The sequence below is a fragment of the Eptatretus burgeri genome, chromosome 1 (assembly GCF_056783735.1).
Source record: "Eptatretus burgeri isolate ZD-2024b chromosome 1, Ebu_testis_v1, whole genome shotgun sequence".
NCBI classification, from domain to species: Eukaryota; Metazoa; Chordata; class Myxini; order Myxiniformes; family Myxinidae; genus Eptatretus; species Eptatretus burgeri.
This window is the reverse complement of record NC_140961.1, coordinates 27,672,516-27,698,356: the sequence shown is the minus strand read 5'-3', so window position 1 is coordinate 27,698,356 and position 25,841 is coordinate 27,672,516. Positions and strand designations below refer to the sequence as shown.

The following is a 25,841-nucleotide window of genomic DNA, read 5'->3' as shown; positions in this document are numbered from 1 at the left end:
AAGCACCAAAGACTCGGACTTTCGTCCTCCCGCACAGATATCGGCAGCGCCACACCCTATGATTCAGTGAATCCATGACTCCCCAGATGTCTATTGACATGACTCACAGCCAGCAGAGACATGAATATCACTGCTAAGGTAAGTGAAGCTCTCCACGACCTCAACATCCTCACGACAAACAGGTACAGACAGGACAGCAGCATCCAAGATGTCATTGAAAGCTTGGATCTTAGTTTTGACCCAGGAAACCCGTAATCCCAGCGGCTCCGACTCCTCATTTAGCATCTCGAGGGCCCCCAAAAGGATATCTAAAGTCTTCGCAAAGATGACTGCATCATCTGCGAAATAAAGGTCAGAGATCTTGACATTCCCAAATGATGCACCACAGCTTGATCTCTGACATCCTCCCAAGAATCCAGTCCATACAAATGCTGAAAAGTGTGGGGGGCCAGTACACACCCCTGACAAACTCCAGTAACAACTGGAAATAAGTCAGAGATGGTATCACCACATCTCACAGCACTCTCAGTACCAGAGTAGAGTTCAGACATCAGATCGATCAGTTTTGGTGACACACCACGAAGACCAAGAATCCAGAGGGCATCCTGATTCACTGAATCAAACGCTTTACAGAGAGCAACATTGGCTGCAAGCAGCCCCTGCCGAAACCCTCGCCTGTGTTCGGTGAGGATCCATCAATCGTTGACCTCTTTGGTGTTAAGCCTGACTGCTCTGGACGCTGGTGCTCAAGCAGATGGTGGCGAATCCTATCAAGAATTATCCGAGCTAAAGCCTTGCCCCGCACTGAGAGCAGCGTCACCCCTCTGTAGTTGTTGCAGTCTTGGTGATCACCCTTCCCTTTCCAGAGAGGGACACCAAGGCCCATCTCCCAGTCAGTTGGGATGATGCCTGTGTTCCAGGCAGAGCACAGAACTGCATGCAACGACACGAGTGCAGCATTTCCACCAGCCTTGAGAAGTTCAGCATGGATGCCACAGATCCCTGGAGCTTTACCTCATTTCAACCGGTTCACCGCAGCCTGTGTTTCCACAAACAAAGGTGGACCACAGTTAATTGGAGGGTCAGCAACAGGGATTGTAACACCCTTGACGTCCAACTCGACAGCTGGTGGATCAGCCTGGTACAACAGCTCAAAGTAACCAGCCCTTCACTTTGGACTCCTCACCTCTGTGAGAAGGTGATCTGGCATTTTTCCTCCTGCCCCTGAAGGGGGAAGCCTCCTCCCCAACAGATTTGTACTGTGGAAATGCAATATATAACCACAAATAAAACTTTTGTCCACAGCCTGATTGAGTACTGCTCTCCCCTCTGGGCTGCTGCTGCCTCTCACCTTCCTCGGCTTGACGCTGTGGAAACCAAGGCATTTAGGGTAATTGATATCTCCCACAACGAGGCTGTCTTTGGGTCTCACTCTCTCACTGCAGGAGGTTGGTGGTCTTTCCGTCTCCTCTTGGGCCTCACCCCCTCCCCCCGGCTCTGTCTGAGATATGTCCCCCTCTCCTCCGCTCAAGATCTACCAGCAACCCAATTCTTGTAAAACTACCAAAATCAAGAATCGCTGCCCACCTTCACTCTTTCATTCCTCTTTTCCTCACTTTTGGAACAAACTCCCACACTCCCACTCTTCCTTCCAGGTTTTCAAAACAGCCGTTCACCACCATCTCTTATCTTTTCCCCATCCAAAACCACGATCTTTTCTACCCCCATTAATCCACACCAAACCCACCTCCTTCAAATTCCATACTTTCTTTCCTGAAAGTCCCTGCCATGTCCATCTTGTTTTCCCTGTGTACCCGGCCCCACCCCTCTCCCTTCCACAGATGTCCTGTCTCTGTTCCCCACTTTTTTCCTTCCCTCTCGTCGTACGTTCTGTGCATTAGCTCTCATTCGAGCCTCGACAGTGTATACAACATATTTTTTTAAGTATTAGAGTTTGTCTATGGGCGGACTAACTGGAAAATATGCCCCCCCCACCTCCTCCTCCACAAATTGCTTCGGGAATGGACAAGGCTCGTGAAAGCTTAAAAAAAAAATTCAGCAAAACTCACCAACAAAAAGTTGTAAACATTTATTTAGATTTGATGATAAACTTTTGGAAATGCACAGAGACAAAGTAACAAAATTTCAGGACAGATTTCTTAGTCTGCATTTTCATTTTCTGCAGGTTTTTGTAGTTTGATTCGCTTTCTTTTCTTCAGGGTTTTCAATGATTTCCTGGAAGTACAAACATCACAATAAATGTACAAGCATTGGCTGATAGCTCAGCGACTCTGCATGCTTTCAATTCATCTAATCCAATCTGGGTTGAGGGCTGGCAGGATGGTCTCAGCTGTCTCGCCTGGATTCGTATCCCTACCCCAATATAAACTGTCATCCAGGTGTTTCACAGTCACAATGATTCATCAATGTACGTGCCGTCCCTCGGATGGACGTTAAATTGGGAATCCTGTCTGCCGGCATTAGTCGAAGAGTAGGTGAGCTATTGCCGGCACCCTGAACAGATTCCAAATTCCTACCCTGACTTCCTGAGCTGGTGGCGACCCGACCACAATAGTCCAATCACTTCTTCGGCAGCATCAGCGCTCGGCATAGGCCATGGTACATGATGATGATGAATCTTCGTTGGATTCCTGACAATAGAATGCTAAACTGCTTAGCATTCCATTGTGGGATGCGAAGCTGCTTGGCCTCCCTGCATGCAATGGCTTGGGGATAAAAGTTACCATGGTATATAAAGCATTAAGCCTTTTGACTGGTACATGGAAACAGCCTCTTTTAAGAAGTGCAAGCGTCTAACTTAAAGGTTAAATAGGTTGCACAAGTAATGTTTCAGCGTCGTTACCTCTGCTCCACATGTTCTGTGCTGACTGGTAGTGGTTTGTCTGCTTTCTGCATTTCACGGCTGAAAAAAAAAAAAAAGTTGCTTACTATTTAGATCCACCACCTACCAACAGGTAGCCAATATATTTTTAGATTGTTAACATTGTTGAAAACATGGATTAAAGAGGAATTATATTGTTCAATGGCTTTTGTAGGCGTTGTGTGGCAGCCAGTGCCCCTTTGTCACCCTCTTGCGCTTCACGACACCATTCCTGGCTGGCATGCTGATTGGACAACTTGTGTGAGCTCGCAGGTAGAAGTTGCAAGTGGGGAAAGCATAGCATTGTTTGTCAACAATAGGGACAGTGACCAGGAAGTGAGGGGAAGGCGTTTGCACTACCGCTCGTGTACATAATACCGTGTCCCAGCACTTTTGGTGTGCACATCAACTTTATCTGTGTGAACCCAGATTGAGCGGACAATCGATGATGCTGGAAGTCAAGGTTGCTTTACGACATTAGAAAACTCAGACTCCCAACTAGGAGTTATATATATTTTAAAGTTTTAAAAAGGAGTATAATAAATAAATAATAATACTCCAAATTCATGCAAAATAGTTCAAAACAATCCTTCTATTGACCATTCATACGAAGAAGCAAAACAACCGACTGTTTGGAAAGACCAAGTTACTGAAAACCACTCTAACAAAGTACTACGACTCGATAGCGAAGTATCAAGTTGCTCGATATTGTCTGCAAGGGCAGTTTATACCGCAGTTATTTATTTATATTCCTTTTGCGTTCTTCATTCATAAATCAACGAGTCATGTCAGGTATTCGTTAACACCTCCTCAAGGCCTTGTCCTAAAGTATTCCTCAAAATAGTGTCAAGTCTACCCTCTCACCCGATCAAACTAAAGACACGAACACATTTATGCTCTCACAACAAGACGGTCAATACGGTGTAGTTACCTGTGTACCTCAAAATGAACGCTAATCGGCTCCCGGCGTGGCGGTCGTTTGATGACATTTTTCTTTTCTCGCCTGCAAGAAAAACACTTTTTTTTTCCTCCCCCACAGTTTACCAACTTGTGCATAAAAGTATCAAGTACTCCATTATGCACCACACTTCCTGCTTTCAGAACATTTGCTTCGCAACCCACACTTCACTATGACACATTCTCAATTGTCTGGTCACGTCTGATGCGGCTCTCTCATTCCACCATCCAAAACTGACCTCTTCCCATCCTCCACTTTGAAATTCTGTTACTTACCTGGACAATTTTTCAAGACCCAGCAGGTAGTCGGGGACAGGTGCTCCGGCTCTGTGCATGGTTTCTGCCAGACTGTGCGGAAGAGTAAACACACGCACAGACCGTAAACCTCACGGTAAGTGAATGGAAAATGGAATTTTGCCAACAATCGGGATGTAATGTTGATTTCTCCATTTGGCCAATAACTAACCCGCACTATCCCATCAGCCATCACTCATATACCCAGTCACAAATAGGTACACACCAGGGTGAGAGTGAGCCCATGGTATTCTGTTGTTTTATTCCCAACGAAAACAACCAACAGAAAAGTTAAAATTCATTCACAAGAAGAAAAAAAACCACAACACAACAACCTCCCGACAAGCTGCACTTTCCTGCAAAAGTCCATTCATTTGTCAATTGTACGAAAACGAAAAACAAAAAAAAGTTTCCCCCTCTGGGAAAAATACGATTGATGCAGTGCCCCCCCCCCCCAGCACCATATGCTGGAGGAGGAATTTGTTTTGGGTGCTGGCGATTGGTTTCTTACTCTTTGGGAAGAATGTCGTGGGATCTTTAACGCCCAACTAATGCCAGCAAACGGGTCCTAACTGCTTAACGTCCATCCAACACCGGTATGACAGGTTATAGCTGGGGCATGATTCAAACCCAGGATAGACAGCTCAGGGGCCTAAGTGTGCAAACCTCAAGGCCGTCCTGCCAGCCACTTTCCCCCATTTTACCAAAAGCCATTTTTAGGTCATCTCGTGAGAGATGACCTAATAAAACCAGTCTCGATGTCCGTACGTACGTCCCCATTTTTTCTACCAATTTTCTTGATATTTGGTATGTGGGTAGATGTCTGAAGGATGCACGATGGTATGACCTTTGACCCGATTGAAGGTCAAGGTCAAGGTCACTCCAAAGTTGCGAAATGGTCCATTTTCAAAATCCATCTCCTCCGCCGTTTATGATCAGATCTTCGAAATTCCTTGGGAATCTGATAATATGGAACAATGTCTAAATTTGGTCGGGCCGGTTTTTTGAAATACATCCTGGTTATTGAGCCACGTGTCTTCAAAGTTGGAAAAATCATCGATGTGATACAGTCAAAAAAAATTCGCCCGATCTTGATGAAACTTGGTATGGAGGTAGGGGTCGATGAGTGATGCACGACGGTATGACTTTAGACACGATTGAAGGTCAATGTCAAGGTCACTCCAAAGTTGAAAAATCAGCTAAGTTCAACATTATCTCCGCCAACATTATCTCTTATCAATATAAAAATTAAAGAAGACGACATCGAAGCCATTCTCAGCCGATCAGAGATCCACATCTACAGAGTTTCAGAGATGACCGTCACCCCCAACCGGGGGTAATTTTTAACCAAGAGCTGGCTATTCAGTCGAGTAATTAAAGACTTGTTTCTTTCTTTACTGGTTGGTGTGGGTTTGATATCTTGGCCTGCTCACTCACCAACCAGCCCTTGGCAAGTACACAAAACACAGTAACCAAGACAAGTCCAGAGCCTTTCATCCTGAAATGGGTTGGTTAAATCATATTTCCTGATAATTGAGTTTTACAGATTTAAAGAGCCATTGTCCTTACGATAATTCATGGACCGGTGTTTGTGTCGCGCTACTCCTCCGACAGTTCTGACATGATTACATCCAGACTTGCTGCAAAGGATCAACATGACCCCAATTAATGTATAGGGGTGTTCTTATCTTTGCCGGTGGTCTTGAGGGGATTGGGGGGAACAACACAAATTCTATATGTAAATGTATATTGTGTGGCACTGCCTCCCGGTGGGTGAGGGTATTACAAGTCTCCACCATTTACAATGCAGTATTCCTGTCCCTACGTTTTCTAGTGTCATGAGGTGCTTTGCATTATAAGCAGTAGTTATGTTTTTGCTTCATGCACGAGTAGTAGATCAATGGGGTTTCTGAAACATCCATGCAAATGAATGGGGAAAACTATGAATTGAACCCCGAAAACCCTTAAACAGGAGGCTGATTCCTCCTCCTCCCCCCCCCCCACCCCCCATACAAATGTGTAGGGAGAACTCTCTGACTCAAGACCCATCAGGAGAAAAAGGGGAGAATGATTTTCTGCCATGCAAGCTCATGTTAAATTGAGACCGTCTCAGGGCCCAAAAAGCCTCATACAAATTAATAGGGGAAGCTTCCTGACTCGAGGCCCATCAGGTCAAAAGAGAAGAATGATTTTCTCTCCCCCCTCTGACTCTCGGTCCAGGGGATCAAAAGAAGAGATCGATCTCTGCCCCATTACATACTGATTTACTTTTATATTATCATTCCATTCAAAGAGTGAGCCAATGAATATTTGTCCATGTTCTACTTCAGGTAATAAATTAATTTTCCTATTACATTCATCACCATCAAGTATATTCACAAATATTATTTTGGAACTTAGTTGTTGGTCTAAATATCTTTTTTGAGCAGAGATAAAATGATAAACTTCTCTTAATGCTCTTGTTTGACCACCTCCTGAGCCACATCATTTTGAGATTATAGTAAATTGTTTTTCCATTGTTTAATTGATAACCATCAAAGTTTTCAGTCCATTCAAGGATATTAATTTTTTTTCTTTACATCATCTAACTTATTTGTAATTAAATTTATCCGCTTATTTGTTTTATCTACTTTTACCCCGGTTATTTCTTCAATAAGACTTATTTGATATGTCTCACATTCTTTATGTTTCCCATTTAAGTACCAAGGTTGATTACATATCCACTCTTTAGTTTGGTTATAGCTTGGTTCTATCATTTATAAATTAGTAAAAGATGGTAGTAGACCCTCAGCACTTATACTTATAACCACAAGGGAGACTATTAATTCCATTCTTTAAAATATATCTTTTATCATCAAAAGCTCCTAATGCTTTCTTATTTATTTCTTCTGTATATAATTGATGTTTATAACTTATTTTATTCATTTTTCTATACTCTTCCTTCTTTAAGATTAAACAGTTGTAATAATGTTTAAAGTTTATTGTTTCATTTCTTATTTTTTTTTGTTTCTTCCCTTTAACTTCTTTTTACACCTTTCAATATTATTGTCAATATGTGTAAAAGCATAAGCCTTTGATCTCAATCCTATAAATTCACTCATAACCTTCCACCCAATTCATCTTTAAACTTACCAATAACCTTTTCGTTATTTGATGAAAACAACACGTCACCAGGTTTATAATTACATGTGTGTATGTGTATATGTGTATATATATATATATATATATATATATATATATATATATATATATATATATATATATATATATATATATATATATATATATATATATATATATATATATATATATATATATATATATATATATATATATATACACATATATATATACACATCTCCAGTCTTTATTTCTAATATAAAACTATCTGTATCCATATATAACAATGACACATTATCCTTATACCTTAATTTTAAATTATTATAGTAATAGTCATACATAAACAACTTTGACAAATCAAGAATTGATGTTCCTATATAAATACGATGTTGCTATATAAATACGATATAAATTGATGTTCCTATTTATCCATTTCAATACGCTCTTTTTTTCAAATGAATAGCACAAAAGTTCTCTGAAAACACCTCCGCTCGTTCAAAACTTGGTCTATTAATTAACTTTGAAGCTTGTTTCCAAGATGTAGCAAGTCTTATGTTTTCTCGATTCCTAAGATTTTCCATAGTCTTTCCAAATACAGCATTATTGATTAATTTATAAAAGTCCTCAAAATCTGTTTCTGCGTTTTTTATACTTTTTGTATTAAAATCAATATAGTCCTTTAACCATGGACTTTGTTTAAATTTCAAAATCCTATGAATTTTCCTCACTGTCAACCCAGCAGATAAATATTGTCTCAAGTTCCTTTGATGTAAAACATAACTTTCTTTATCATTTAATGGAGTAAGTAGTTTTTCTAAAGATTTACCCTTTATATTAAATGACTGTTGGTAATCACTTAACCATTCTTTTCTTGGAGGCATAGGGTAGGTCTTTATATTTATTATGAAGTTCTTCAGGGTATTTTAAATCAACCTCAAAATAATATCCTACTTCAGCCTCATCCAATTCTTTTTGAGAGGAGATAACAATATCAAGCAAAACTTTTTCATAATGTTTTTCTTTAACCCATTTAAGTTTCCCATAAGGTAAAGATTGAGACATGGCCCACCCATACAAATTGTTAGCATCATAATACATCAGGTAAGAGTTCTCCTCATTCTTATTTTCATCAGGAAGATATTTGTTATTTGCTTTTGCATATCTCTTGGAACATACTTGAGATATTCCTCCTCTTTTAGCTTTCTCTGTCATTAAAAGCATATCTATATCACTGATTAATTCCAAATTTTGTTTTGTCATTTTTAACAGAGCACTCCAAGCCAAACCCGGGGCTCTGTAATAGTGAGCGGGGTCTAATCCATAAGAATTTTTATTATGACAGACTGTTCTAAAAGTTTCAAACGCATCACTTAATAACAGTACATCAGTTTTAAGATATAAATCATGATATTCCCCAAGATTCTTTATATTAAACTTCTCCCAAACCTTTTTAGCTTGTGTATAATCTTCATCAGAAATATGAGTGATTCAACTTACCATAGAAACTTTCCCTTTAAGGAAGTTGTGTTTCTTTAAACCTTTCAAATGAATCCATATCGTCATATGGATATATTCCCTTTTGTGATAGGAGATCAATCTCTTCTTGATTTGAGAAATATGATTTAAGACTCAGGAAGTTTTTAACATTTGATGCTAACTCAGATAATAAATCTCCCATAAACTTGTATGTGTCAAGAAATCTGATATGGGTTTTGGGGGATGCATAAAGAGTTTTTGTGAATGAGATGCATTTTTGATCTGTTCTTGGAATGGCGAAAATATTTCCGAATGTCTTTGAAAGTTCATTTTTAAATAGATGTGTGTCATAGTGAGCGTTGTTGTGAAGAAAGACGGGAATAAAGTTTGGAGGTTTGTAATTAATATTACAAGAATGAGCGGGACCTCTATATTTACCAGTAAGATGACAATGATCTCTAACTTTAAACTCCTCAATTTCCTCCCCATAAATATGACAGGTATTGTTCATTCTAAATTCCTTTTTCTCTTCCTTTGTTAATGACATTGGTTTATAGGTTTTCACCATTATTTCTCTTAGTCTTATACAATCTTTTTCCAATCATCTTCCAAACTCCTCTGAGGCATCTTCTCCTCTATACAGTTCTAACTTGTTGTATTCATCACCAACAGCTGATTTGATACAATAACAGAAACCATGAGGAGTATTTTTTTGATATTTATTTGTGTATGATTTATTTGGATTTGGGGAAACAGTATCTATCTTTTCAAGGATACTTTCAAAATCAGCATATATCACAAATGGATGTTTTATAGATTTGTTAAAATCTTTGAATGATATGTTTGAACCTGCTTTTGGTAAATTGATTACGGTTGATTTATGATTACTACAATATTTCGAATGTTGATATAATCGTTCTTTTGTGTGAAAGGAGTTGAGACATCTCTTACAAGGATACGTTTTACATTTTCTCTTATATATTTGTGATTTGGTTAATCTTGAGAAATTTTTTATGAAAGTATAATGTGATTTTTCCTTTGAAGTAAAGTGGAGAAGGTCAATGTGTTTCATCATTTCTATAGTTGTTTGAAATTTTTAATATCTGAACTTCGTTTGTATCCATTAATCCATATACATTAACAGATAGATTATTCATTTTCTCAAATTTAGGAATATCTCTCAATGACATTGGAAACTTTAAATCTTTAACATTTAATGTATTCTCATATTTCTTATAATGTTCAACCCTTTCAGGTTTCCATTGTGGAGGATGTAAGTGAGCAAGAACAGACCATAGAAAACATTTATTCTCTTTGTTTTGAATATTAACAACCGCTTTCTTAAGTTTTATCTCTTTTGGTAAATCAATATAAGAAGAAGCTTGAAGAGGATCTGATTTTAAGATGTGTATCTCTAAAAAGATTATTTTTGTGATAGTAAATCCACTACCTACTACAGTGTTATCAACATCTTGTTCCTGTCTCTGGAGATCATCGTAAACATCACATCTTACAAAATCTTAAAATAATGAGATAAAGTGAGGGTTTGTCCTCCTATAGGGAAGAGTTTCATCACCTTCTCTTACCATATTCAATTTTACTCCCATATAAAACTTTAAAGTTTTAACTTCACTTAATGTGTTTTTAATTATAGTTTCAATACTTTGTTTAACCATATCAACAGCTTTCATGTTTGAAGATGGTCCAGGGTCTTGAAAACAAAAATCTTATTTTTAAATGCCCCATCAGTGTTTTCAATGGAGAATTTAGCTTCCCTTTTTTCATTGTTCTTGTGTTTGTGTGATTGAAGGTATTTATTATAATCATCACATTTATCACAATGTTTTGTTTCTTGGTCAAGTGGAGATATTTGTCTGAAGAGATTGAATGTGTGTTTGTTGGTTTGAAGGTGTTTTTAAAAAATATTTATATTCATGATTACAAACATCGCAGCACGTTGTATTCACCATGTTTATATTATAAAACTTTGCTTAAACTACAATTTTCTTGATGAAAATTGTTTAATTTATAGGTGAATCTGTGCTGAAAACCATTTTATTCTCCAACTTTTTTCACTTAATAAATACAATGTTTCAAGACACAAAAGACAAGTTTCAATCAATCTCTTCATTTGTAAAAGATACTGAGAAATATGTCAAGGATGTAAAATTGAACAAAGATAAATATAACTATTGGATAAAAACAATTGTGATAAATAATGAGTTCTTCAATTTCCTTCAGTGGAAGGGCTCTTAGTATACCTGGAAGAACATCAATTAAAGTAGCTCTAACAAAAGTTTCTCCTCTCCTGGCAATATATTCAAAACTAGAAAAAGCAATGAAACAAGAAAAAGTATCAAAAAATAAAAACCTTATGGATGAAGCTTTAGAAAGTAAAGATAAGACCATCTGTAATATGCAAGGAGAAATTTGTATATCCTGATGAAATAAAGGATGTTAATATATCAGGTGAAATGACATTTCGTTCAATAGTATTTAAGAATCATTTTAAAATTACCTTTAATATAAAAAAAAAACGTTGTAGTTGAATCTGTTAATGAAAAAAAAGTATATAGATATCGATGGTAATGTTTTTTTCTACTCATTAAATACGAGTCATTATTCAACTGCAGATTTTGAAGATTATGAGAGTGATGACAGTTATGATACTGAGAGTTTGCATTCAAACGATAGTTATGATACCGAGAGTTTATGTTCAAACGATAGTTATGAAAGTAGTTTTATAGATGATTCTGAAAGTATCGAAGATGATACCGAAGATGAATTTTAATTTATAAATATGAATAGTTTACTCGATTTTGAGCCTCTTGAATTCCCTGATTCTCCATATGACAAATTTGAGAATGTCCCGTGTGTGAAAGACGAGGATTAAACAGAGTCAAAAGCCTATAAACAATGTATATTCTGTGAGTATCGTCTAATTAATGATAATAAAAAATATAAAAAGGAATATAATTCTTTTAGATTTACACCAAAAATGAATTACTTTACAAGATTGATTAGAGAAATGAATGTAAAGTATGAGGGCGATCACACACCTTTCCTTGCAAGGGAAGAAACAACGTATTCGAGAAATGTTCAAAGGATTGTTGTTATATATTATTCACGATTGTCATTTTCAGGGAAATATCAACACAAGATATTGTATCAAGAAAATAATGGATTATCTTGAAATTAAACCCGAACTTAGGATAAAATATCTTCTTCTTCTTCTTTCAGCTGCTCCCGTTCGGGGTCGCCACAGCGGATCATCCGTATGATCCGCATAGTGATTTGGCACATGTTTTACGCCGGATGCCCTTCCTAATGCAACCCTGGTCGCCTCTTACAACACAGGGATATGGTACACCTATTTTAACCGGGGTATACACCGGCCCAGTACACTGGTACTCATTTCGCTGACCTCGGAAGGATGACAGGCTGAGTCAACCCCCTGGTGTATTAATTAAGTGGCCCAACGGGGCTTGAACTTAGGACCTTTTGGATCCCAAGCCGCTGCCCTAACCACTGCGCCAACACCAGGCTACTTAGGATAAAATATAGAGTTTCTAAAAAAGCCAATAATAAATTAAATAACCTGTTTTCCAAATATATAAATGAATGATTTTTTAACCATTTGGGAAAATAATATAAAATTTAAGTCATAAAAATCTTCCAAATTCATTAAGATGTCTCATAGTTGGTTCAAGCGGATGTGGAAAAACCTGCTTACTTTTGAAGACGCTCCTGACTCCCAACTTTTTAGATTATGATAATTTAATAATTTTCACAAAGTCGATTTTTCAACCTGAGTATCAACTACTCTCACAAGGTTTTAATGCTGGTCTTCAAAAAGAAGATATAATCAGTTTATTTAAACTTCAAAACAATCTAAATGATTATAACATTGAAGATATAATACAACTATTTTGTGATACACAGAGATATAAAAAGAAATCAAAACTGATAACTTGTATTCTTAGTGATAATACGGATGATATACCTTCTCCCCAAGATTTCGATAAATCAAAAAAGAACCTCATTATCTTTGATGATTGTGTTAATGAGAGAAACCAAACGGTAATGGACAGCAACTACACAAGAGGGAGACATTCTTCTTGTAATTGTATTTCTCTTAGTCAATCATACTTTCAACTTCATCGTTCCATCAGAAACAATGCTCATACTTTTATTTTATTCAGGTTAAATTCAATAGATATAAACAATTTTTGGAGAGATAATTGTTCTACATTATGTAGTAAAAAGGAATTTGGGGATTACATGAAGCACACGACTGAAAAATATAAATATATTGTTGTGAAACAAGATGAGATATATTTTTTGTTTTATAAACAATTACATATATAAATGACAACTATTATTATAAATCTTGTGGGTAAATCTGCTTCTGGAAAAAAAACTTCCATAAATCGAGGTTCTTGTATAGTACAAATGAGAATATTGTAAATTTACTTAAAAAACACCCCGTGATACGCATTGTATCAACAACAACTAGAGCAATAAGACCTGGAGAAGTAAAAGGTGAAGATTATCACTATATTTCAGTTGAGAAACATATGTGATTGAGAATGAAGGTCAAATATTTGAGGAGGTTTCTCTTGGTACAAAATATTCACATTGTAAGAGTGAGTTTCTTCATCAACATCAAAACCAAATGATAAAATCTTAACCCCACTCAGATGTTTAATAATTTGTCTCATTCCTTCTGGATTAGTTTCTAATATTCCAAGACCACCAGATTTTAGTTTATTTAACTCACTCTTACAATGTGAATTGTAACCCATCTCGTGTTATTTAACGGGAACCCACCTCGTGTTATTTAAGGGAAACAGTAGGGGGCTTTAACACAAGACCCTAAGATCTTAAGCAAGCAAACACCAGGCAGATGCACACAAGTACAAATGAAACAATAACCTGCGAAGCAAGGGACGGTCATCTTCTGTGAAAAAGGTCACGGCTTTTCCAGAATTCCCGGCTCTTCCAGTTCGGCCTGGAAATGAAAAGCAAGTCAGGTTATTTACGAGCAAATGGAATGAAATGGAAATTACGAAAATAACGTATGGATTTAAAACACCTCATAACAAAATAGATAAATATGTTCGATGTCAAAAGTAACAATGCAATAATTCGATGGCAAGCGATCCACGCACCAACTCTGTGCACATAGGCTGCAGTGGTCGTCGGAAGATCGTAATTTATGACGAGTCGGGTGGCTGGGAGGTCCAAACCTCGTGCGGCAAGGTCCGTGCAGATGAGAAGCCAGATGTTTCCCGAGCGGAAAGCCAAAAGCGAATCGCGTCGCTGAAGAAGAGAGAACGTTAGACTGACCGAGGCAACGATGAGGGTTGAGCAGAAAGTAACAAGGTCCAAATAAACACATTCTCCATTTCAATCAGAAGTCCTGCCATAATGTAAAGTACAAGTTGAAATGTGAGTGAAGGAAGGAAGGAAATGAATGAATGAATAAGCAAGCAAGCTACAAGTTCCACATTAATCTTTTGCATGACGTGTGAAACACAATGTCCGTGGTACCACACTAAGAAACACCTGGGTGTGCGTTTGTTGCCCATGTAACTGTCCAACTCGAAGTCCATCAAACTCCAGTTCATGGGCTAGCTGCTTGGCTCTTTCCACCGATTGGACAAAAATTAAGATGGGTGGAGTCATATTCTGATAAAACAACATGAAAACAATGGGTTAAGAGCTTTCTGCACCATCGCCGAGCATCCACACCAATGAAGAAGTGCTAAACATCAGTCAACGGGCCTCCGCGGCTTGCCTGCGTCAGTAACTGGCGCATTGCAACTCTCTTCCCATCCTCTCCCCCAACGAAGAGAAGTTCTTGGTGAACGCGAAGCGAAGGAGTATTCCTGCGGAGAGCGAGAGGAGGGAAAAGTTGCAAATTAAAAAGTGAGCTGCAGGAAAGAAAGGAAGAATTTATCGTCAAGACGAAGGAGACGAGAGGCACTTGTGGGAATGACAGAGCGTGATGGCTTGGAGGGAAATTACTTTGTCCCCACTATGATGCGGATGGGGTTGGTGAGGTTTTCCTTCACCCAGTTGTCAACCTTGGCAGTTAAGGTCGCACTGAACAGGGCCTTCTGAGGTTGTACACCCATTTTTGTACAAGCTGCCATGACCACGCTCAGCTGTTCCGCAAAACTCGCACGTTGCCTTTCATTTCGTCGTTCTTTCCCACATTCGTTTTGCTTTCTGTTCTTCCACACACTCTGCGTCTCATCTTCAACTCTCGGCAAACCATCTCCGCTCTGTTCATCTTTATTCTCTGCCACTGTGTTCGTCACATTCTCAGCAAATCTTTTTCTGCCTTTTTCCTTCTTTCCTCCTCCTGCTCGCTTAGTGTTTGTGTCGACTTGGCCCGCTTCACCCTCTGGCCGGAGTTCTCCAGACTCTTCTTCGTCATTGTTCCCCTTTGCAGTGTTGCCAAGTACATTATCATCTCCTTCAAACAGCTTGTCAGCTTCATCCAAAATCAACCACTGAACCCTGATTGAGGAGAAAAACATTGAAGACAGTTTGGGGGGGGGGGGGTGAGGAAGATAATCATCGTTTAGGATAATCAGAGGAAAGAAGAAAATCGTGTAATCTGTGAACGTTCCATTCTCAGATGGAAAAAATAGATAAATATGTTCAATGTCAAGCACTCATTTTTTGTCAATCAAAATGACCTTGCAGACAAAAGTTGGATCAATGGTGTGATGTTACGGATACCTGGACAAATTGACGGCTGGAGGTTTTCTCTGCAACAGATTAACGAGAAGCTGTGGTGTCGATACCAAGATGTCTGTTAAAAGAATGTTCAATATTAGAGCAATATGTTCTTTGGTTAGGGGGCGGGGGGGGGAGGCAAAAATTAAACACGTTTCAATAATTGACATCCAAATCAAATGGGGAACTAGAGAATTAATTTAACACCTGACCACATGCAGTTTTGAGAGAGGGGGAGAGAGAGAAAAAAAGGCATGGAAAGGCTCCTTTATATTCTTGCTTATTGCGTTTCCGAGCACAATCTATATTTCCTACGAGCCGTAATTTTGTCCGAGAGAGCGAGCGAGCAGCAAATTTGATTGGTCGAGATGATGTAAAATTCCATAATATTTTGTCCAAGTACTGCTAAACGACGTTTCTGAAAGTGCCAATAAGACAATTTGTGTTCTATAGCGGTCAACGTTATAATTCAATTGAAATAAAATAAAGATCTTAAAGGCTGGAGAAAAAAAAATTATTTCGGAAGTTTACCACCGTTGATGCAGCGTCTTTTAGACCACCTTATTTAACACGTTAACATTGGTTCTTCATGCCAGTTGTTTGTGGCCTTTATGACATCCTTAAAAAACAGTAAGTTTTCTGAAAGGAATGATTTTCAATTTTGTTTGACTGCAAGACAGGCAGACAAACTTTTTTAAAAATAATTTTTTTTACCGTACTCTTTTGTGTGCATGCACAATCGGGACGAGGTTCCGTACAATTTGCCAAATTCAGAACCAACGACAGGTTCAATTTCCGATTCGTATTCAAAATACAACATTCAATTGAAATTAGGTAGTTCTTTGATCAGAAACTGACGTGTATAGACAGACAGACAGAGACAAAGTGAACCAATTGCTCAACCATGCTTTTCGCTTCACGCTCGTGGGGTAATAAGGTAGACGGCTGCCTGTCTCAGGAAGAGATGTGCGAGATTGGTGGAACTTTAGTGGGTAGTGGGTGATGTTTGTAGGCCATCGTGTAAATAGCCAAATATTTAATAGTAATGGAGGTGTGAGACAAAATGGTACTTACCACAGCGTCCTTTTGGAGGAGGGCATTGTGCAGAATGGAGGAGATAGATAGAGAGACGCAATCCCTCTGCAATGTTCTCGATCATGATCCGAGTCTAGGAATGGAAGAATAAAATGACATGGAAGCAATGAAGAACAAAGGCGGGAGGGGGGCTGTTAGGGGGCAGCATGGAGCATGGGTATCATAAAAGGATGTGATATGGGGGTTGGGAGAGGGGTGGTAGCGGCAATCCACAATACTTGACAGTATATTGGTGTGAAACAAGAGAAGAAATCACAAAGCGTACTTGGGAAGCCAATTCTCGAGTTGGAGCGAGCAAAACGGCTCGCAATCTTTTGTACTTTTTCTTGTCTTTGGCAAGATGGTGCACGATGGGCAAGCCAAAGGCTAAGGTCTTGCCAGTGCCTGTTGGGGCAGCGACCAAAACTTCAAGACCCTGAGAGGAAACATAATTAAATAAAGGAAGAATGAGAGCAAATACAAAGAGATGAAAAAGATTGTAAATGTTTAGCGAATCTCGAGCACAACTTCCGAAAAACAAAAACGTATTCCATTTCATGTTTCAATACAAGCGTATACACGCTAAAGCAATCGAGGCTCGATTCACACCTTCAGCATGGCGGGCAGGCTCTGCGCCTGCACAGGTGAGGGCCGTTTGAAGCCAAGAGAAGCCACATTTTTCAGCAACTGCTCCGAGAGGTTAAAGGTCTCACCAAGGGTTTCGAATGACAACACAGGGTCGGGAGCATCGTGACCTTTCACTCGGACATGAAGGGCTCGGCGGGTCATCGCAACCTGAAGGCCAAACAAAAAACAACAACAAAAAAAAGGAGGACCTGCAGTACCTGCTACAAGTCACATGAACAATTGAGTTTCTTTTAAAGAAAAGCATCAAACGAACTACAAATGTTTATATCAAAACCTATGTTAGTTGCTTCAAACAACACGCATGCGCGCGCGCACACACACACACACACACACACACACACACGCACACACACACACACACACACACACACACACACACACACACACACACACACACACACACACACACACACACACACACACACACACACACACACACACACACACACACACACACACACACACACACACACAACCAAGTATTACTGTCTGCTTCTTCGTTGCTTCAGCTTTTGCAGCTTTAACTTGTGCAGTCAAGATTTTCCTTTTCTTTTTCAACCTCCTCTCCATGAACCCACATCCTTTGTCTGTCATCATCACAATTCCCATTTTCTCCTCCTCTTCATCATCATCATCATCGGTGCTTCCCATTACGGGCTCTTCACTCTTTTCTTCAAGCGCACGTTTGCCGACAATCCTGTTGGCCACTTTTTCTTCGGGGCAACAGAAGCAATATAGGGAAGGAGTAAAGATTTAAAAAAAAAAAAGTCACTTCAAATAGATTCCATGTTACAAATATAATTATTAAAATGGCCATATATAAAAAAAGATGAGGATGAGGATGAATTGCGAAAACAAATTAATGAAATGCGAAGATGAGATAAGAGGGTAGGTGGAGGAGGGAATGTAGAGGGTGGGAGTGGGCAGTTGACACTTGCCAGGAGTAACCTGGTGTTGGCTTAGTGGTTGGGGTGGTGGTTTGGGATCCTCGGGTCCTGAGTTTGAGCTCTATTTTTACCGCTGAACTAACACCAGGGGGTTGATTCAGCCTGTCATCCTTCCGAGGTCGGCAAAATGAGCACCAGCGTACTGGTAATAGGGGCACTGCATCAGCGACATAGCCACGCCCCCTTACCAATGATGCAACCAGCAACCAAAAAGGCTGTTCATTAAGGGAAGGGAACTTGACAGGAAACAAGGAAGTGTTTTAACATTTTTAAGTACATAACATGTAGATGTCACCTTTTCAGCCAACAGTGGCCAATTAACAGTTTAATCACGCAATGCAATGCCTCAAGACCGTCTTACTTTCTGGAAACTACAACCTCAATCAGTGGCCAGATAGACGGGGGGGGGGGGGGGGAGAGACGAGAGACCAGTTTCAGTTTACGAACCAGCAGCTTCATTTTCTCTCCACCAAGGGTCATTCCACGTTGGATCGAAACTGCACGTGGACTTGAATACCTAAAAATGAAAAAGCGAACAAAATGGAAGAGGGCAACTGTGCACAAGATCAAAATATTTGACTACTGACAGTAAATGACAACACTCATTGTGTCGCTGATAGAGGGTGGAAGACAACAAACCCTTTGAGTGGTAGGGAGAGGTCTCGAATGCAGCAAGATGTTTCATTCCTCTTGTTTTCATTATTCTTGTCTACTTAATGTAGTAATCTGTCAGGGGTATTTGATAGCACTGCAAATGGGGGATTTTTCTGGTTGCGGGTTATTGTGGTTTAGTTTATGGAAGTATTTGCAGGTTTGTGGAAGTTAACTTCAGATATTTTTTATTTTGTAACTCTTGTCGTATTTAAATAGTTTATAGATATATTTATAATCAGGTGATTTAAGTCATGAAAATGAGCATGTGGGCCTATAAAATATCGATGTACGATTGTCCACGTTTCCACAGAGGCTGAAATCCACATTTAATATTTCACAATCACAATGATTTTACTTGCACATTTGCTTCGCCAACTCGTACTTGTGGTCAATGTCGTCTTGTTCCGTGCACTTCACAGTGACCATGGCGGTGTTGGTGGTGGTAGTAGTCAACGCAGACGCACAACGTGCTTCCTTTACTGTCAATTTATTCCCCCATAGCTGTGAAAAATGAAATATTATCTCCATCACGTGGATCTTCATAATGTGCTGCATTTACATTCAGAACGAGGACAATCGGTAGAGCACATACCTCCGCCCAATCTCTCAATGGTGAAAAAAAAAACACTTTAACAAGCTCGAATGAGCCAAGATCCTCGTCCTCTTAATGATGACGTCATAAAAACGAATATGACGTCATTGTGATGGATCAGGTTTGCAATAAATTATCTGTGCTCATGCCCGGCTTGATTCCCGCAAACAAAATTCAAACAGCTTGCTTAGTTTCGGAGATAATGGTATAGGCAATTTCCATTAGCGGCGATATTATGACGTCAACTTTTTTTCTAGGAAGAATTTCCAAAATTGGAGATGGTTCCTGCCTGAGCGTGGGCTTTCTGCATATACATGGCAAGTTTCACGAAGATCCGATGAAAACTCTGGGTTGTGAAACAAAAAAATGTCAAAAAATAGGAATGACATCATAAAAATTGATATGACGTCATAGTGATGTATCATATGTGCGGTAATTCATCTCTGCTAATGCCCCGTTCGATTCACGAAAACAATTCAAAAAGCTTGCCTAGTTTCGGAGATAATTTTTTGGCGATTTCCATTAGTGGAGATATTTTGACGTCATAACTTTTTTTTCTAGGAGGAATATTCAAAATCTGAGATGGTTACTGTCTGCACGGGGTGTTTTTACATGTATACACCAAGTTTCAGGAAGTTTCGATGAAAACTGTTAGCTGTGAAACAAAAAAGTCCACAAGAAACAACAACGCGAGTAAGACTTAGAGATCCTCCATGAGCATACAAAAATTAAACAAATTTCATTTCGAGATCCGGATCTGCATGTTCACTAAAATCGAATCAATTCTTCCTCGTCACACACCTAATGTGTCCACAAAGTTTTGTCTGAATCCGTCCACAATTTTTTGAGATATCCTGCTATATATCGTTTTTGGCCCTGTCTTTCAATGGTGACCAGTGTGACCACTCCTTGGCTTTTTTTCCACAAGATCCTGGCTATTCGTAGTTCACCTTGGCGTCTTGGTTTTCTATTGTCATCGCGCTTCTGAAACCTTGTGAACTCTCGGCTTTTTTCATTGGCTCATCTTGGCATTTATGAAAATGACGAGTGGTCACACTGATGGTGAGGAATCACTTATTACAGTTCAATTGCAAAAAAAAAAAACCACATTGATGTTTATCTTTAACTTTAGTGTGAAACCTGACACCGCATGCTGTCCACCAGTACCGCGTAATCTGGTGTCTATCCCAACAGGGCAACTGTGATGGAGTCGTTCAGATGCTCGTCTGTCAGACGGGTTTGAAATTTCGATTTGATGCAGTCAATACGAGAAAAGGCAGATTCACAAAGATCGGTCAAGCCAAATAGGCAAGCAACTTTCATTGCCACTTTGTGGATGTTACTGTAGTTTTCAGTGTCCGTGAGACTCCAGAAATTTGTGGCAGATTGCTTTAATTCCAACTGAATGTCATTCTGAAGGCTGATCATCTCCATTTCCAAAGGGACACAATCGAGGTCAAAAAGCACAACAATTTATTCGGAAATGTCACGAGCATCAACTTCCGTGAAGGGGTTTGAAGTGAACATCACACGGGGCTCCATCTCTTCAAAATCATTCAATCCGTCATTTAAGTGTCTCTGTGCGTGCGTGCGTGCGTCTCTGTGCGTGCGTGTGCGCGTGTGTACGCGTGTCTCTGTGCGCGCGTGCGTGCGCGTGTCTGTGCGCGCGTGCGTGCGCGTTCTGTGCGTGTCTGTGCGCGCGTGCGTGCGCTTGTCTGTGCGCGCGTGCGTGCGCGTGTCTCTGTGCGCGCGTGCGTGCGCGTGTCTCTGTGCGCGCGTGCGTGCGCGTGTCTCTGTGCGCGCGTGCGTGCGCGTTCTGTGCGTGTCTGTGCGTGCGTGCATGCGCGTGTCTGTGCGCGCGTGCGTGCGCGTGTCTCTGTGCGCGCGTGCGTGTGCGTGTCTCTGTGCGCGCGCGTGCGTGCGTGCGCGCGTGCGTCTCTGTGCGCGCGTGCGTGCGCGTGTCTCTGTGCGCGCGTGCGTGCGCGTGTCTCTGTGCGCGCGTGCGTGCGCGTGTCTCTGTGCGCGCGTGCGTGCGCGTGTCTCTGTGCGCGCGTGCGTGCGCGTGTCTCTGTGCGCGCGTGCGTGCGCGTGTCTCTGTGCGCGCGTGCGTGCGCGTGTCTCTGTGCGTGCGTGCGTGCGCGTGTCTCTGTGCGCGCGTGCGTGCGCGTTCTGTGCGTGTCTGTGCGTGCGTGCATGCGCGTGTCTGTGCGCGCGTGCGTGCGCGCGTGCGCGTGTCTCTGTGCGCGCGTGCGTGTGCGTGTCTCTGTGCGCGCGTGCGTGCGCGTGTCTCTGTGCGCGCGTGCGTGCGCGTGTCTCTGTGCGCGCGTGCGTGCGCGTGTCTCTGTGCGCGCGTGCGTGCGCGTTCTGTGCGTGTCTGTGCGCGCGTGCGTGCGCGTGTCTCTGTGCGCGCGTGCGTGCGCGTGTCTGTGCGCGCGTGCGTGCGCGTGTCTGTGCGCGCGTGCGTGCGCGTGTCTCTGTGCGCGCGTGCGTGTGCGTGTCTCTGTGCGCGCGCGTGTCTCTGTGCGTGCGTGTGCGTGTCTCTGTGCGTGCGCGCGTGTCTCTGTGCGTGCGTGCGTGTGTCTCTGTGCGTGCGTGCGTGTGTCTCTGTGCGTGCGTGCGTGTGCGCGTCTCTGTGCGTGCGTGCGTGTGCGCGTCTCTGTGCGTGCGTGCGTGTGCGCGTCTCTGTGCGTGCGTGCGTGTGCGCGTCTCTGTGCGTGCGTGCGTGTGCGCGTCTCTGTGCGTGCGTGCGTGCGCGCGTCTCTGTGCGTGCGTGCGTGCGCGCGTGCGTCTCTGTGCGTGCGTGCGTGCGCGCGTGCGTCTCTGTGCGTGCGTGCGTGCGCGCGTGCGTCTCTGTGCGTGCGTGCGTGCGCGCGTGCGTCTCTGTGCGTGCGTACGTGCGCGTGTCTCTGTGCGTGCGTGCGTGCGTGCGCGCGTCTCTGTGCGTGCGTGCGTGCGCGCGTCTCTGTGCGTGCGTGCGCGTGTCTCTGTGCGTGCGTGCGCGTGTCTCTGTGCGTGCGTGCGCGTGTCTCTGTGCGTGCGTGCGCGTGTCTCTGTGCGTGCGTGCGTGCGCGTGTCTCTGTGCGTGCGTGCGTGTGTCTCTGTGCGTGCGTGCGTGTGTCTCTGTGCGTGCGTGCGTGTGTCTCTGTGCGTGCGTGCGTGTGCGCGTCTCTGTGCGTGCGTGCGCGTGCGCGTCTCTGTGCGTGCGTGCGCGTGCGCGTCTCTGTGCGTGCGTGCGCGTGCGCGTCTCTGTGCGTGCGTGCGCGTGCGCGTCTCTGTGCGTGCGTGCGCGTGCGCGTCTCTGTGCGTGCGTGCGCGCGTCTCTGTGCGTGCGTGCGTGCGTGCGCGCGTCTCTGTGCGTGCGTGCGCGTGCGCGTCTCTGTGCGTGCGTGCGCGCGCGCGTCTCTGTGCGTGCGTGCGCGCGCGCGTCTCTGTGCGTGCGTGCGCGCGCGCGTCTCTGTGCGTGCGTGCGTGCGCGCGTCTCTGTGCGTGCGTGCGTGCGCGCGTCTCTGTGCGTGCGTGCGTGCGCGCGTCTCTGTGCGTGCGTGCGTGCGCGCGTCTCTGTGCGTGCGTGCGTGCGCGCGTCTCTGTGCGTGCGTGCGTGCGCGCGTCTCTGTGCGTGCGTGCGTGCGCGCGTCTCTGTGCGTGCGTGCGTGCGCGCGTCTCTGTGCGTGCGTGCGTGCGCGCGTCTCTGTGCGTGCGTGCGTGCGCGCGTCTCTGTGCGTGCGTGCGTGCGTGCGCGCGTCTCTGTGCGTGCGTGCGCGCGTGCGCGCGTCTCTGTGCGTGCGTGCGCGCGTCTCTGTGCGTGCGCGCGTCTCTGTGCGTGCGCGCGTCTCTGTGCGTGCGCGCGTCTCTGTGCGTGCGTGCGCGCGCGCGTCTGTGCGTGCGTGCGTGCGCGCGTCTCTGTGCGTGCGTGCGTGCGTGCGCGCGTCTCTGTGCGTGCGTGCGTGCGCGCGTCTCTGTGCGTGCGTGCGTGCGCGCGTCTCTGTGCGTGCGTGCGTGCGCGCGTCTCTGTGCGTGCGTGCGTGCGCGTGTCTCTGTGCGTGCGTGCGCGTGTCTCTGTGCGTGCGTGCGCGTGTCTCTGTGCGTGCGTGCGCGTGTCTCTGTGCGTGCGTGCGTGCGCGCGTCTCTGTGCGTGCGTGCGTGCGCGCGTCTCTGTGCGTGCGTGCGTGCGCGCGTCTCTGTGCGTGCGTGCGTGCGCGTGTGTCTGTGCGTGCGTGCGTGCGCGCGTCTCTGTGCGTGCGTGCGTGCGTGCGCGCGTCTCTGTGCGTGCGTGCGTGCGTGCGCGCGTCTCTGTGCGTGCGTGCGCGCGTCTCTGTGCGTGCGTGCGTGCGCGCGTCTCTGTGCGTGCGTGCGCGCGTCTCTGTGCGTGCGTGCGTGCGCGTGTCTCTGTGCGTGCGTGCGTATAGCCACAAAACGTCATAAAACAACAACAAAAAAGAGAAAACACTAAACGACACCGTGTGATGATCATCCGGGTTTGTAACATTTTCTCTGAAGAGAATTTTTGACAGTACAAGACCTGACACGTCCTCCGGTGAACACTGTACGTGTGATATAAAGTAGTGTGTGGTGTCGCCGACAAACGTGTAAATAAAAAATAACACAATCATTTGCTCCCTCTCAATATTAGAGTCCATATTGATTTTGTACTCACTAAATGAACAGAAATCATCCTGAAAGGATTTCCCCCCCGGACGTCAGCAGGTTATTAAGCGAGCGGTGTATGAGCGAAGATCGTTAAATTATTTTCACATTTAAAAAAAACAAAACAATACAGTAACCAATCATATATACAGTAGAATAAATATTTGATTATTTTCGATCGCACATTACAGGTCCCGTCGATTTGCGAAAGAGAAAACTGCGGCACACGTGGGTTCGACCATTCCACACAACGCCGACCTTCCGGCGCTACCATCTCACCTTAAACCTTCTGGCGTCTTCCTCGAAGCGTCGAAAATCGAACTTAGCACCTCGGCCAAGAGCCCTGAATAACGCGTTCCTCTCCATGCTGGCTGCGAGATGCCGACATACACAACCCGAACGGTTTAACACTGAACCTCCACTTCCGACAGATTTAACCCAGCGATTTCTGTACATCAGTGGCTTGATTTCCCCCCCCCCACATACTTTCGAGTTGTATTTTTAAAACCTTCATCTAACAGATAATACTAAAGGGAAAATAATATATTTTTTAAACCACAACAAAACGGAAACTGAGAAAGAAAAGGAAAATACCAGGCGAGCAAGCAAAAACCACGACCACACACCTCAAAATATTTTTGCATAATCAACAGAAATTTCATTTCATTTATATTATTTTTCAGGAACTGTACATCAAGACATACATCGCGCCCTTGCAGGATTGCTGAAAAGGCAAACCACATCACCAAAGAGTACTTCTCCTGGCACATTTATGTACTTTTTAAAATCAGTGGACGTTAATAAACAACTGGAGAGTTTACTTTAACGTTTCACTCAAAACACAGGATCAAATAAAAAAAACCTGGCGCTGCACGAACTCATAATTAACCTTTCAATACAAGCAGAGATGGGTTTTCTTGGCTGTGAGCACCTGCCCCCCCCTCACCCCTCAAAAAAAGCAACCACATCCTGTTTGGACAGAATATAATTATTTAGAACAAAATCATCTATCTATAATTCCAGCAATCTCGTGTGTGTGTGTGTGTGTGTGTGTGTGTGTGTGTGTGTGTGTGTGTGTGTGTGTGTGTGTGTGTGTGTGTGTGTGTGTGTGTGTGTGTGTGTGTGTGTGTGTGTGTGTGTGTGACAGCTGTTTCTCCACAACCACTGGTCCGATCTCATTGAAACTTGCCAGGTAAATTGCTGGGGACCTGAGTATGTGCCTTTTCAAGGTTTGATATTAATCGGATAAATGGTTCCCAAGTTATGGCCATTTATTTACCAACCAATGACAAGACACGGTGCTATGACGTCGTCACGATTGACGTCACAATCCTAATTTTTTGCACATATCAATTGACGTCACAATTCTTCTTCTTCTTCGTTTGATATGACGTCACAATTGACGCTGGGGACCTGTGTGCCTTTTCAAGATTTGATATCGTTCTTCATCAGTTTCAGCTGTTTCCCAAGTTATGGCCATTTATGATACGGTTGGTCCGATCTAATTGAAACAATGCCCCAATCCAGTCGTCGTTTATGAGAGCGAAGGAACGAAGCTGCACGTCGTGCACGCGCAATGGAATTTAACGAAGCACGAGCTGCTCGCTTGGCACGCGACGCTACTCGTGTGACAAGGCGTCGTGCAGCTGAAACGGATGAAGAACGAACTGCTCGCTTGGCAGACACATACACACGTACGGGCATGCACTAGTTCTTTAAAAAAAAATTCAGTTGCCAAACCATGTGACGTATGACATCATAGGTGGCGACCTTAGCTGTAATGTTTCGGTGTGTGACCACGACA

General features: G+C 43.0%; 1 protein-coding gene across 3 annotated transcripts; it reads right to left on the bottom strand.

Moving 5' to 3' along the window:
• Window positions 1-2,074: 2,074 nt before the first annotated feature.
• Window positions 2,075-24,520, bottom strand: DDX52 (DExD-box helicase 52). 3 transcript variants are annotated; one of them, XR_015056818.1, is made up of 16 exons: window positions 24,317-24,520; window positions 18,595-18,664; window positions 17,687-17,913; window positions 17,162-17,347; window positions 16,839-16,988; window positions 16,553-16,646; window positions 15,482-15,554; window positions 14,759-15,256; window positions 14,529-14,619; window positions 14,297-14,419; window positions 13,900-14,050; window positions 13,664-13,739; window positions 4,115-4,186; window positions 3,821-3,884; window positions 2,864-2,923; window positions 2,075-2,235 (listed from the first exon to the last, which is right to left on the bottom strand). XR_015056818.1 is itself a non-coding variant. In XM_085876340.1 (16 exons), exons 1-16 carry the CDS (start codon window positions 24,491-24,493, stop codon window positions 2,160-2,162), a joined length of 2,196 nt encoding a protein of 731 aa, XP_085732466.1. In that variant the 5' UTR covers window positions 24,494-24,520; the 3' UTR covers window positions 2,075-2,159. The 3 variants fall into 3 exon arrangements, 2 of the variants coding, with proteins under 2 accessions (XP_085732466.1, XP_085732480.1); XM_085876340.1 differs by having other exon boundaries at window positions 3,813-3,884; XM_085876354.1 differs by lacking the exon at window positions 24,317-24,520 and adding an exon at window positions 24,048-24,119 and having other exon boundaries at window positions 3,813-3,884.
• Between the last annotated feature and the right edge of the window lie 1,321 nt (window positions 24,521-25,841).